The 15,432-nt window shown below is 36.6% G+C and overlaps 1 protein-coding gene across 1 annotated transcript in view; it reads left to right on the top strand.

Annotated features, from left to right (window-relative positions):
- The window catches only part of SPOCK1 (SPARC (osteonectin), cwcv and kazal like domains proteoglycan 1), a 532,754-nt gene that overhangs the window by 138,199 nt on the left and 379,123 nt on the right, over positions 1–15,432 (top strand). Inside the window, exon 3 of the mRNA XM_063292278.1 lies at positions 14,146–14,191. Coding sequence (XP_063148348.1) covers positions 14,146–14,191 — 46 coding nt within the window. The remainder of the gene's footprint in view (positions 1–14,145; positions 14,192–15,432) is intronic.

Below are 15,432 nucleotides of genomic sequence, written 5' to 3'. Positions count from 1 at the left end.
TACAGGATGAAGATGGACATTTACTGTATTTCCAAATGCATCTAAACTCATTTCAAAATTGAAATAGACTTTATGTGTACAATTACATACCCATAAGATTAATGACTTGTATATCTATGACTTCTGAAACTGCTATTTGCATTTCAAAGAAGGTAGACTTTGCTGAGGCTGTAATACAAGGTGGTTGTCAGCCCTTCGAGGTAGGCAAGGTCAAGACGCAGCAGTATCAGGCATTTCAGGAGGGCTCTTTATTGTTGTAGGAGAGAATAGCAGAATCATAAAAGCCTGTCAGAGTTTCTCTCACCCCATTTCATAACAAACAAAATCAAGGCAGATTTATTTTGAGTTTCTTTCTCATGCTTTACAATTTCTTAGGACTGAGGATAATATTTTCTCCTCTGTTAATGGATTAATTGTTTCTTTCCCCCTTCCCAAGGCCAAATCTGCATTCTTTCAAAAGTAAAACTCCTCCCAACTCAGAGGAAACTGTGATTTTGTACAGTCTTTCTTGTGGTTGCTCTTCGTACAAACAAACATGATTGCCTTGGTACAATTCATGGTATGCTGGTCTGTCTGTCCAAGAGGTAAGTAAACAGCTCCTGGAAGCCAAGGAGCCCTTAGCAATGCTGTGGTGAGTTTGACATTTAGTTAATGAAAGGGCTAATCAGTGAGGTGTTCTATTTCTGAGCTAGCTCTTGGGATTCCTGTTGGTCAGGAGTTCATACAGTTTTGTGCTTTCATTACATTAAAGAGATATATAGCCAAGGTTGACCGGAACAAAGTAAATACCATTTGTGCTGATACTTTAACCATCTGCTTAATTTATTACCTTTTTGCTAGGGAATATTCAGACATATTGAGAATCAGTTTTGCTCAGAAAAAATGCTTCCATCTTACCAGAAAGAATGGCTAGGAATGACATTCCATTCCATCTCTATGAATTTGCGGTTGTGAATCAAATGAGAATGGCACATTCTATATTTATAGAAATATAATTTATGGATAGAAATAGATGGACTTATTAGAGAAATTACTAGTATCATTACCAAATATTAGAACAAAGGTGAAGTCCCAGAACCTCTTGTAGTCCTTGAAAATGTCAGGAGAGGAGAAACTCCCAAGTACTACCACAAAAATATTTATTTGGCATGTTGTAAAGATTATTATTAACAAGCTCTTAATTTCTTCAAGATATGCCACAAATAGGATGATATATAAAAAGGCAGCCAATGAACCCTGCTGACTTCTGGTGTGGTCATTCAAAGACTTTCAAGCTAGGAATGAGTAGCAATATTATCAAATGTTAGAATAATGTTGACACTGCCTTCAAAGAGTTCCAAAATTTATATTTATATATAATTTTTATGTATTACTTCAGTGTACAGTATATGGTTGCCAATCTCAGATTCATGACCCTGAGCAGCTAACAACAGTTAAAAACACCAAAACAACATATAACAGTAACACACACACACACACACACATGTAATCAGGAACCAAGGTAAAAACAAAACCATCAACAATAAATCAACACAATCATTGCATGGTCTCTGCCACACCTGTGGATCCCCAAACCCAGTGACAAAATCTTCTCTTTAACACCTTGTGAATGGCCAGCAGGGTCAGGACCAATCTACAGGATCTACTACAACCCTATTTTCTTTAGATATTACTTTTATTTTCAACTGAAGAGCACCCTAAATAGTTTGATCTGATACTACCAAACAGCTTGTTTGTTTGGTATGTAGTATGACATTCCTAGACGACCAACAGGAAGCTCTGGCATGGGCTGGTCCATGAAGTCACGAAGAGTCAGAAGCGACTGAACGAATAAACAACAACAACATGACATTCCTAATATATTCTTTCCTGTCTTTTTTTATAGAGTTTGTAGTTAGATATGACTCTATGCAGTGTGTTTCATCCATTCCATCAGGTTTCCATTATATTAGGCACTTTCTTTTAAAACCAAGCACTCAAGCCCTGGCTCTGAGGCATCTAGCATTTGCACTCAGACAACAAACTTTTTCAGCCACACTAAAAGGGTGTGATTTTCCTGAGAGTTGTTGGCATTTATGACTGGCTTTCATAAAATTCTTGGCAGATAACCATAGCCAGCCAACTTTATCTGGGCTTAGAAGCTAAGCAGTATCATGCCTGGTTAATACTTGAATGAGAGACCTCCGGGGAATACCAGTGCTATAGGCTAGACTAGGATATTAAAAAATCTCAGAAGAAAATGACAGCAGACCGCTTCCATATTGCTAGATGGATGCATCCATACAATTCCCAGATATTGAGCTCTATTGAAAAAGATTCAATAAGATTCAATGAATAAGATTTTACATTATGTTCTGTATTCTCCTGTGCTATCAGATACCGAGACCTAAATGTAGCGGGGGGGGGGGAGGGGGGACGGACACCAGTGAGGGAGACAATCTAGTCTAGTTCTGTGTCAGTGCAAAGGATCTTGCATTTATTGAAGGTTTGGTCTGACAGATTTAGCATTTTAGTGCAATCCACCATTTTTGCTTTTACAAGCAGAAATAGTAGGCTGTGTCAGTTTTGTCATGAATAAAGAGATGGAAGTTTTCATTCTATATGAAATAAAAAATCTAAAATTTAAATAAATGTGGAAACTCTCTGAGTTAAAAGAGAAGAAGTTTAATGTACCTAATTGTATTATTAGATCCTGAGCAGGAGAGACTTCCTGTCCTACTTCGTAGGAATTGATGAGTTTATCTTCATCGTTTACAAAGCAAACAAAAGGTCTCTTCCAGATCAGAAAGTCTGATTTAATTTCATTAGCAGTTGAGCTGCAGTGACTTAGAAACCTCCTGATTCCCATAGGTCTACCTCCCAGTCCAGCCCTGCTGATACTTAAAACAATCCTTTCTGTATTTTATCCAATTGTCTTGTCATGTGCAAAAGTAATATCTCCTGAATTCTATCCATCTTGGGAAAGATATCACTATGTCTTCAAGGGTTCCTTCTGCCAACAGAAAAAGAGAGAAAGGAATATTCCCCCTGGTACCTGCTATCCATTCATTGTGGAAGCCAGACTAATTGAATGAATATTCCACATTTCCCAAGAAACCAAGTAGAAAAAGATTGCTGGAAAAATTACATTGTGCATGGAAGGTTGAAAAACTACCCTTTTTAACTAAAGCAGGTCTATAGTTACAACTGGGAAATCTATATTTGCATTAAAAAATGTATAATTTGCTGACATTACAATTTATTTCACTAGGCATTTAGCCTTGGGGAGATGTTATATTATGGTCTGGATTAGTATCAGCACACACTACGAACAGCAGCTGCTGCTCTCATATTGCCTTGATGTTGGGATAAACTGCAGTATTACAAGGTAGAGGAAATGAAAGTCAAAAGCTGTGCCTTCTTATTATTTATTCATTCAAACATTCAATCATTCATCAACTTTATATGGCCATCCATCTCATGAGAAAGTGACTCTGGAAGATATACAATAAAACTATAAAACAGTTAACACAGAGAAAATGATTATTATTCAGAAAAAAACTTAAAAATCACAAGTAAAGGCTAAGAGAGGACAGCAGATACCAACAATAACGGAGCCAGCTGAGTACCTCGCCAGTCCCCTGGGGCCTCTAGGCTGATGGCATAACCAGGTTTTGAGGGAGTTCCAGAAAATCTACAGGGGTGAATCCAGCCTCACTTTGGGGGGAAGGATGTTTCATAAGGCAGGCTCCATGGCAGAGAAAGCCCGCCTCCTGGGTCTCACCAATTGTAGCTCCCTAGCAGACAGGACCAATAGCATGCCTCTTCTGCCAGATCTGATGGGATGGTTAGATATAATTGGGGAGAGGCGGTCTGTCAAATAACCCAGTCTCATGCCATGAAGGGCTTTAAAGGTCAATACCAGCACCTTGAATTGGACCCAGAAGCAGAGTGGCAACCAATGCAGCTCGCGGAGCAGAGGTGTAACATGTGCTGTTCTAGAGGTACACGTAACTGCCCGCACTGCTGAATTTTGCACCAGTAAATTTAATTGCAAAAACTGTAATTTTTCTCAGTTGACAATAGAGTTTTCTGATAGCACTTTGCTAATTATGACAGCATGGGTCTATCTTAGCAATTAATTCTTTAAAAATCATACATTACTTATGGAGGGGTCAGCAAGAAGCCACATTTTTTTGTGTGGAGCTGATCCCAAGTTTGATCCTTGTCATCTCCAGATAGGGACTTATAACAGTTCTATCTAAGACCCGGAAGAGTTGCTTCCAGACAGTGTAGACTAGAGACATACTACACAAGATGGATGAATGTTTCAATTAACTTCAAGCAACTTCCTAGGTTCCATCCATGGACGTTTAGCTACTCAAGAATTAAATCCCACTCTTTTCTGGAACTTGGTTTCCCCTCATATCTGACTGTACTTGCTTTACCACTTAGTTTTACTTCCAGGAACCACCTATTTTTATTCACAGCTAGGCCTATCTAGGTAGCTCTTTCCTTTTGGTATAGGACTTCTTTCTTTCTCTGGTAGCAAGATAGTGAGGTATGGACTTACTATTCAGAATTCCAATGTGTAATTTTCAGCAACCAGCACTCTATATTGAACATAAAGAGATGGCAGTTATCTGAGGTAAAGATAATACATTCCACCCACAATGTGCTATTTGTACATATAATTACAACGGATTTAGTTTCTTATTTTATTGAGATTTTAAGCAATTAATATAATTTCCTCTTTAACTTGCTTTCTTTCCAGTTTCCTATGGTTCAGCAATTTGATTTCCTGCTTATTCTAGTCTTCCCTCATTTTGATTTCTAGTCTTCCCATGATTAATCAAATTCCTCCTAACCTCTTAGCTAAGCATATTTTCTCCAACTATCTTTCTATTAATTCTTACCTCTGACTTTCTAAAATCCGCCATTGCTTGTCATACCTTTTCTTGCTTGCAGTGATAGAAAGAGGTTCAGTGCTTATACCATCAAACTATGTGAAATCAAACTCTCTCTGGGGCTCCAGTGTAATATGGTGGTATCTCATACTTTTACTTTAATTATTAATTAATTCATTGACAGTACTTATAATTCAACTCAATCCCTTAGGACTTTTATGTCAGTATGACATAAGAAAAGTTTTGATCGTAATAGAACTGCAGGGAGAAATAAACAGCTATGAGACAGTGTTCAAGTCACGGTCTGTTCAACCTTGTGAAAGCTGCTCAGTATTATTTAATGAGCTTTCATCCAATGCTGCTTTGGATATAGCTGAGAAGTATGAGTCAATTTTGGCTACATTTCTATAAACAATAACAATAGAAAAGATTATTTCTTTTATCCTCTTAAAGCAAAACTGAAATTATTAACAGAGCTATATAAATCCTTTGAAAGAGGTGCTTTAGAATGTTGGAAGCAAGCACCAGATCCATAGAAGCAGGGATCTATCACACTAGACAGGACCTGAGGTGCAGACTGTGCAGAGAGGCCTCAGAGACAGGGTGTAAGATGCAGAAAGGACCAGCATACACTGAACAGCACAACCAAGTAGCTAGCATTGTGTACAGGATTATCTGCACAGTGTATGGATAGACCCTCACAAGTCTAGCTGTGGGAGATTCCACAGAAGGTTGTGGAGAATAACAGGGCTAAGATCCTATGGGACTTCCAGATCCAGATGGACAGGAAGGTTCTGGCCAATCAATCAAACATCATGGTAGTAGACAAGGATCAGGAGATGGTGGTAAAATAGATGTAGCGGGTCCAAGTGAGAGCAACATCAGGAAGGAGTATGAGAAGCTGGAGAAGTACCAGAGCCTGAAGGAGGAACTAAAGAGGATGTGGAAAGTGAAGGCCAAAGTGGTCCCAGTGGTGGTAGGGCCTGTGACCCCCAAGCTGGGAGAGTCGCTCCAACAGATCCCAGGAACAACATCAGAGCTCTCTGTCCAGAAGAATGCAGGGCTAGGAACAGCCAAGATACTGCGCAGAACCCTCAAACTCCCAGACTTTTGGTAGAGGATCAAGACTGAGGAAGATGCATACCACCCATAAGGTAGTATGGTAGAGGACCAAGATCGAGAAAGACACATACTACCCATAGGGGTGAGAAGGGAATTTATTTATTTGTTTGTTTGTTTGGTTGGTTAATTAATTTATATAGCCGCCCATCTCAAACCAGTGACTCTGGGTGGCTAACAGTAATAAAAAACAGTCAAACAGTTAAAACAATACAGAAAATTATACACACACACACACAGACACTCTCCACATATACACATATAAAATATATACATACATATGCACCCTAAGAAGTAAAAAAAGAAAAAAAACTATATAGAATATTATATTACACTGTAAGAAGATTTTTTTAACAATATAAGTAAACTCTATGCAGGGAGACATTTGCACTGAAGCAGGTTAGGAAATATTTTATTAGAAAATATTTCATTAATATGCATAAACCAAGTTTGAATGGATAATAATTAACTGAGATGTTCTTCAAGATTATTTGTTGTTCTGCGGTTTTTTATTCACCTTTAAATACCATAGATCCAAAGAAAGGAGGTCATTGTTTTTCCAGTATTTTTCAATAGTAGCTTTAGCAACTAACTCTTCACACAAATTGTATAAATTGTAATTTTTTTTAAAATAGGGATAATAAATTTACACTATGATTAAAATTACTGCAGTTGGCTGATTTTTTTTTCCAGTTTTCTCAAAACTCAAACTAAAGTAGCTCACATTTATTTCTTTACATAAAGGAGTAAAAGTTGCATGGGCATCTGAGAGGATGGAGATTATAAAAATTTATAAAAATGATACAGAGAATTGCAACTAAGCTCCTTTATATTCTGATGTTATTGTAGGACAACTGCCTAACTACCATTTAGATATTTGATAATATTCAAAGACATGGTTTCCTCCTCCTGCAAGGATAAATTATACTGTATCATATTTAAGAAAGATGAGTCAAAGGGAGTTATACAAAAACTGATTTACTGATTGAAGTTGATAAAAGCAAAATAAATGATTTATTAATTCTCCTCATGATCAAATTAGGTAAACTGCCTCAGCTTCCCATTGCTTCCAACAATCACTTTAGAAGCTGACAGGTTCCTTAATCAAGAAGCCAGTGATTGGCAAACAGGACCATCAGAAGGGGGTAAATCATGTGAATGAACCCAAGCATTGCAATAACCATTAATCTGTGTTTGTTTTAATATACTTGCATTTAGTATCCTCCTCCAAAGCATTTTGATTGAAAACCCCAGGGAGGATAGGACCCGGATAAGCTTAAGATAAGTTTAAGGAGATTGCAGATGATGGAGCAGCTCCAGCGCTTTAGCAGGGGATCACTCACTAAGGTATATCCATTACAGTAGCCATTACAGTAATATAGGGGCAGGGCCTCAACTGGGGGGGGGGGGGTTGGCAACAGGGCATGTGCCCCGGGTGCCAAAGAAGGTTTGCACCGCAAAGAAGGGGAAAAGCCAGTTTGGTCTAGCGATTAAGGCAACGGGCTAGAAACCAGGAGGCTGAGAGTTCTAGTCCCACCTGAGGCATGAAAGCTGGCTGGGTGACCTTGGGCCAGTCACTCTCTCTCAGCCCCACCCACCTCACAGGGATGTTGTTGTGGGGAAAAGAGGAGGAGGAAGGAGTATTAGGTATGTTCGCCACCTTGAGTTATTTATAAAAATAATAAAGGTGGGATAGAAAATAAATAACTAAATAAATAAAAAAGAGCCAAAAGCAGCCTCTTTTCCCCCTTCTTCGCAGTACAAAGCCAGCCCTGCCCCCTCCCAAGAGCTCTGAAGAGTTCCATCCCCTCTGCTTGCAACCTTCTCTGCTGGCTTCCCCATTGACTTTCTGGGGAGGCCAGCACAGAAGATTGCAAATGGCAATCACATGATTGCGGGGCGCTTGGCAAACAGTTGTAAATGCAGGCTGGCTTCCAAGTGCCTGAAATACAGTCATGTGACCGCAGGGGGGTGGCACAACATTTCATGATGGCCGGAAGTGCTTTTCGGGCATAAAGCACCCTTTCCAAGGCTGTCGTAACTTTGAACAGTCATTAAGCGAGGACTACCTGTATGATTAAAAGACCAATCTGCCAGTCACTTTATTCCATACCTTCTCTCCCTTTCTTAGCATTTTAAGGGGGTGTAAAAGCAAAATCACCTGCAAAATTTCCCACTTCAGGTTTGATTGTTTTGGGGAGATTTGGCTTCACCTTGTACAACCTTTCTTTCAATCCAGATCAGCCACTTTGATTCATAATTCAAGGTTTAGCAAAATTCAGTCATACTGCTACTACAGGCCTTAAGAAGTATCAAGCACACAGTTTATCATTGTCCTTGGTGTCCATAGTAGACCTTCTCCTAAAGTTCATCCCAGAACCTAGCTAACATATTAATGAATTCATTCATTTGTATGGCAGTGTATATGCCAAGACTCAAGGCAGTGTGTGGAACTCTACTTACACCTCCCTTCCCTAAAAGAGGCCACAATTAGGGTTTTTTTCTGGCATTCAGGTTGGGACTACACCTGAACTTTTTTAATGTAAATAGCTAAACTGGAAGAGTATGAACAACCGTGACATGGCAGTATATCATATGTTGGTATATGAGAGCGAGAGAGAGCGCGAGCATTAACTGGCTGGATAGATCTTGATGATGGGTGAATTAATCTTGAAATGCTGAGAGACCAAAGACTCTTTTAAGAACTCTATTTAGTTGATAATTTAAGCATACATGGTTTCAGTACCAGCTAGTCTTATTTTTATTATTTGCCTATAAGAGTATTGATTTTTCAGTGTTCTTGTGGTGGTGGTGAGAACTACCAGAGTTCCTCTGAAATAATAAAAGTGACAGTTGAGTTGTGTTGGATTTGTAATATTTTATTTAATGTAGAATACTACCTTTTATTTATTTGCTGCTTTTTTCCTCCAATAGAAGGGTTTTCATCTGGCCCCAATTCCACAATTGCAGCCCCCAGTGGCCCAAGATCATGCCACTGAACTTGGGAGCAGTCCCTTTTTTATGGAGTAGTCCATAATTAAGTATGGGAATGGGAGTAAGATACCTCTGGGAGGCAAAGAGTTTTTATGCCCACAGGTCAAAATCATGCTACTTAAAATCAGTGGAATATTTTTGTTGTTGTTATGCCTCAGGTAAGAGTTAAAGATGAGAAATAGGTATGGCTGCACCCCCCAAAAATGCAAAAAATACCCTGCAAAAAATGAATTATGCCCTTCCTATGATGTTATTATGACCCCTTCCAGTTTGCCAGAGGTCAAAAGGTTTCAGTTCCCTAACTCACCCCTAGTATAGGTGAATAGAAGGAATAAATTATGTGTGCCCTGAAGAAAAACTCCATAGGGATCAGTGCATTTTCTTTACTGTAGTCTAGGGCAGAGTACGTTGGCAGAGAGGAAAATGCACTGGATTTCCTTTATTCCATAATAGTCTTTGCGTATGCATAGAGTGACTATTCCAGGCTCTCTAGCAAGGTCAGATTGGTGACAAAAACAACAATCCACATCCAAGAACAAATCTTGGAGCATAGGATTTTAGTACAAAAGGTTCATGTTTAGGTTGTTGCTGACAACAGGAAACAATTGTACAACAGCTTTTAAAACTGACAACATTCTTGATGTGTCTGAGAAATTTAACAAAAGCAATCTTCAGTTAGAAAAGAGAAATTGAAAGCATAGGTCTAGGATGGGGGATATCTGACTTGGTAGTAGTACAAATGAAAAAGTGGGTTATAATTACAAATTACATCAGACATATAGTTTCCAGATCACAGGAGATAATAGTTACACTTTAATCTGCTTTTGTGAGATTACGACTTGAATACTATGTGTAGCTCTGGACACCATATTCAAGAAGAAGTCATACAAACTGAAACAGGATTAACAAATGCCAAAGAGGCACTAGAAGCTAACTTTTACAAAGAGATATTGAATGAGCTAAGCATGTTGAGAAGATCATGGGGGGATTTGATAGCACTGTTCAAATATCTGAAAGTATGTCACCCAGAAGGAAGTTAAGAACTCTTTGGTCCCTGAATGCAGTATATGGAATAACAGATTTAACTTACAGGAAAACAGATTCCTAGCAGTAAAAACAGCTCAGCCATGGAACTAATGGGCTTAAGCAGAGACTAGGTAGACATCTGTCTAGGAAACTTTAATTTGGATTTGTACTAAATAGAGGATTGGATTTGATGGTCTAAAGGGCTCCTTCCAACTCTTTATTATTCTTGAGTCTGTGAAACAATAGTTCAGTTATGCTAGCTTCTACACTTGTCAACTATGTTGTTCTATGGTCTTCTAAGAATTTTGTATGATAGTAGAACCTGATTGTGCTTAGGATGGTGAGTATGTATTCTTGGGTAATAATACCTCAGAAAATATTAGATGGCTTGCAGTAGAATTTACAATATTTCCCATGAACTTTGGAAGCTAGCATATATTTTCAGTTGGTGTGGAAGGTTTACTGAAGATGGCTGATTTGCGATATCTAAACATATTTACATCTTCAGATTTTAAACTATCCATTGCATGGAATAAGTCTGCTTGTGAATTATTGCTAGATAAAAAGCTGAAAGTTTTGCAGCATTTAACACAATTCTTTTGTTTCCTCTTATTTATTATGCTTACGTGATCAGGAGGTTGAGGTATGTTTTTATTTTCCTTTATTTATATAAAGACTGAAGAATTCTTTTTAAAAATGTATCCTATATCCTGTTGAATTTTACATTCTATTCTAGTTTTGGTGTTCTAAAACATTTGATTTGTTATCTCATACTTGGCTGCATCTTTTGTGAAATGACTAGAGCATATGTAACATTCAACTGTTATTTATTTAAATTTGCATTCTCATCTCTGATAAAGATATATACTTAATACATATTTAAAAAGGACAAATTAGTATTTTCAACTCCCCACAGAAATAAGTAAGATTACAAGTGATTAATCATACATGACTGATTATGTCAGTCATGTATAATGCAGTAGTAATGAACTAACACAGAAATCAGTAGCTCAGCAGCCAAGTACAACTCTCCAGAAAAATCTCATCTAATCAGGATGTGCTACATTTCATTTATATTTTTATGAACTATTTCATGCCTATATGCTTTGTATTGTTTTAAATTGTGTATATTTTTATGAAATCCTGCACTCTAGGTGTAAAGTTCGTATTGCTAGGTGATACTGACTTTATTTTAGACTGAGGCCAGAGATTTTGTGAGCCTGTGTTTAACCTTTGGGTATTGGATGGTTCAGAAAAATGTCAGGATCTAGCTTAGACAAGCTTGCAGGAATTTAAAATCAATACATGGACATATAACACCAAGTTGGCTGAATGAACAATCATTTGATCTTTATCAACAGTCCCTTGACCTTTATCAGTGACACTTGTTATGTGACATTAGTTATGTATGCTCATTTCCTTTTTCCAAGGGAAATTTCTCATGCCCAGAAAAATGCTTCCATGAGATTCATTTAAGCTAAGGACATGTCAGTCAGCTATTATTTGATTGAAATTGTTGAGTCAGTGTGAGCTTTGAATAGTTTCAACCTGAAAAATTTTCTGATAAGGAAAATCATAACTGAATTTGGATTAACAAATTCAGTTCAAGGCATTCAATAAAATACAGTGTTGCACCTGTACAAAAGCAATCAAATAATCAGATTCAATATTTTGATTTGGAAAGTTGATTGAGTTGTCAATTTGATTAAATAACCTTTGCACTGAATCTTTGTAGAGCAATCTCCTGACGTCTTCGATGCTGATTTAGTCGAATTTATTTAGTCATATTTAGTATAGGAGTATTCAGTTGAACAAGATTCAATCGAGTTCTATTTCCATGGATTGGAGACTGTGATAGAAAGAAGGAATCCATTTGTGGCATTCATGTGCTGCTAATCTGATACAGTTGGACACAGCTCAACTATGAATAAACATTTTCTATCAGTGGCATTATTCAAGTACATGAATAATCAGTTCAGTGGTCATACTGCCATAAAAGAAGAGAACTGAGCTGATAAACAATGCTGTAGTAAAGCATTTTAGAGGAATATGTGATACTGAATAATATGATGATAATTGCATGCTATATATTTATATGTTTTAAACTGAGATACTTATTTTATTATCTATGTTTCCTATCACAATGACTTTATCCTCATCGATAATTTCACTCATTATCACCCCAAAAATATTTCTGTTTTGGAGAAAAGAACTTTAATAATGGATATATTATTGCTGTGGCAATTTTTTTCCATGTTATGGCATTCTTTTCAAATTTGTCATGAAGGGTTACTCCTCTGAAATTATCTCTCTGTTATATTTACTATGCATGTTTCTTCAGGAACAAAACTAGTTCTTCTGTGAGTGAAATATTGTTTCTAACATTTATAGGCTTCCATATGCTCTGAATCCATAAAAACGTAAAGCTGTTTTTCCAGACGTATTTTTTATTCCTTCATGATTCTCAGTTTAGAATGTTTTTGTTCATACCAAAAATATTATCAAGAGTGAGTCTAACAAGTTCTGTTTTCTCCTCAATAAATTAAAATTATGCATATTTATTACACCTGTAATAAATATGTTAGAAACACAAAAACAATGAATATTTCACTCACAGAAGAACTGTAGTTTTGTTTCTGAAGAAACATTCACACATAGTAAATTGTTCATGCAAGTAATTTATTCTCTTGAGTTGTAAAACTTTATGATGACACACATAAGATGACCCTTTCATTTTTTCCTTTAATTAGAAAATTGCCAGATGAATTCAAGGCTCAGTAGCTTTTCTGCTCAATGTGAGTAAACTATTTGCATGAGCTGCGTATTCTTCAACATAAATTGCCCCCTAGCCAATTAAAACTATTTCAAACCGTTCTATCATAGTAGTTTTTGTATTCCTTCTCTAATATTTAAATTGTCAAATAGAATAGTTAATACATACTGTATTTCTTCATTCCTTCATTTAAAATGATTCTTTACCCTAAAGAAACAATAGAGAGAAAAAGGAAATATGGACAAAAATGTTGTTCAATACCCACATTCTCCAGTTTTCTATATAGAATTGCCAACTTTAACTAAGACTGGTTTGGAAAAATTTTCCCAATGAATGTACTGTATATGTCTATGCATGTCTAGACCATATATCTACCACCACACTCCTGAAAAATGGCAGGGTAAGGACCGAAAACAAAATTAAAAAAATAATTAAATGAATTAATAATCTAATTAAATTTCATTACTAGTAAAATAAAGCAAGCCCTTTATAAAGTGAATTGACCTGCATAGCAAACATTCTTCCTCCCACATAGTCTTAGGCAGAAACGGACTGTTACACAAGCACACACTTCCCACCCTCATTCTAGTAGACTCAACAAAAAACAGAAGGAGAAAAAAAATGGGGAAAGGAAAGGATAGTTGCTCCAGGCAAGGAAGAAAAAGGAGGGTAAGAAAAAAACCCGGGATGGATTCCAGGCAAGGGAAGAGGTCACTTGAAAGCCAGGGATCGGAAAGAGTGAAGTCCTATTTAGGAATTACAAAAATAAAATTTAACAAAGCAATCAGCAAGGATAAACCCTGTTCCTCCAGAGTTAACTCATGGCATCTAATCCTATGTTCAAGGCACCTACTGAAGTGTTGTCTGCAGCCATTTTCTCCTTTTCAGCATCTTCTATTCTCAGGAAATTTAAGATGACATACCTCTATTGCTATTTCCCTTAGTAATTATTTCAGGGGAAATCGAACATTATCATATCAGATAAATACAGTAATAACCAAAACCCATAAAAAGTCAGTAATATCCTTATTGGAAATGGCTAATGGTTATGTTGGCTTAATATAAGGTTCAAATTAAAACAGATTCAGCCCTTCATGGGATAGTACCATTGTCGGTAACTCTATATGTGAGTTTGAATCATATAAATTTTTTAATGGAATGGTCTGAAAGTACTTCACTCAAGTGCTGAACATTGGAAGAGTGGTAAAGTCTGGTGGACATAATTCTTTGCCAGTAAGATAAGTATATGGTGTGTATATATACACATTAGAACCTGTGTACACACCCACATATGACTGAAAGTGTGCATAAAATGTATTTTAATTGTATCCATCTTCTTTCATTTAGGATGATTATTTCAGAAACTGGAATCCAAACAAGCCTTTTGATCAAGGTAAAAGAAATATTAGACTGAAACTGTTTCATGTTGTGTACATTAAGCTATTTTTTTCTGTCTGAGAAATTCTTAGCATATCCATTTTCTAATGCTTTAATTTGGACATTTTAGACATTTTTTATAGAACAAGAAAGAGTTACTTGTCCTTATGTTTCAAAATTTCATCACCACATGCATTGTAATTAGGATACTATTTTGAAATATAACATAAGGCTAATTATTCAGGATCTGGGAATGATCTTGTGGAAATGAAAATTAAATAAGTATGATTTGACTTTTTAACATTCAGATCCAGTTTCTTAAAATAAGAAATACTTTATATTGGAATATATTGCTATTATTTACCAAGCTTAATGTGCTAAAAATGTGCTGTATGGCTGCAGATGTCCAACTTAGAACTGAAATAATTTACTCTAGCTACATGGGATAGAATTAAGATTAGTCTTGATTTCTCAGGCTGAAAGCCAAAGGTCAATAATAACATGAATGTCATACTAGGATTGAAAGATAATATTGATAAATGTGTTTTTTGTTTCATTGTGAGTACAAAAATCTCCCAGGATTAATGGTACACTCCTCAAGTGTGCTAAATGACAATGTGGGAGAAAGGTCTGTCTTGTGTACAGACCACATAAAAGAATGAGTGTTGTATTAGCAACCAAATGCTGGAAACTCTAATGTGAAATATGAGCTTAGCTCTAGGAAACCTTCTGCCAAAAAGAAGGTAAAATAGAAAAAGAATACATGGCTTACCATGGTAATATATATTCCATTTACCTTAGTAATTGTCCACAACAGTTACAACTTCATTTCAGAACTGTTAATCCTGAAAAGCATAGGATCCATAATTACTACAGGAAAGCAATCTGACAAATCCTGCAATATTGCTCTAGCTAACACAGTGCTCTGAGCTATGACTTTGTAGAATCTGTTTTGTAACAACTGGAGTTTCCATACAAACTATAGAAGCTTGTTTAAAATGTTTTGAACTCATTTAAAAACTTGTTCTAGATTTTTGTTCATGCCAAATATGTTGCTAGAGGATCTTTTTTGCAAATGAACATGCAGACGACATTGTCAGCACCTGTTCATGTGAGCATTCACACAATCACAGTCAGGAGGCTGGGATCCTTTAACTGCTTTAATGAAGTGAAATGAATGGTACAGAAGTAAAGCTGCGAATGGAGAGTTCCCGCTCAAAACTACATTTCCCTAACTGGTTCCCTTTCCCTCGAAAT

The sequence above is a fragment of the Candoia aspera genome, chromosome 2 (assembly GCF_035149785.1).
Source record: "Candoia aspera isolate rCanAsp1 chromosome 2, rCanAsp1.hap2, whole genome shotgun sequence".
NCBI lineage: Eukaryota > Metazoa > Chordata > Lepidosauria > Squamata > Boidae > Candoia > Candoia aspera.
Note: the sequence above shows the minus strand (reverse complement) of the source record. Positions and strands in the feature narration are given on the sequence as shown.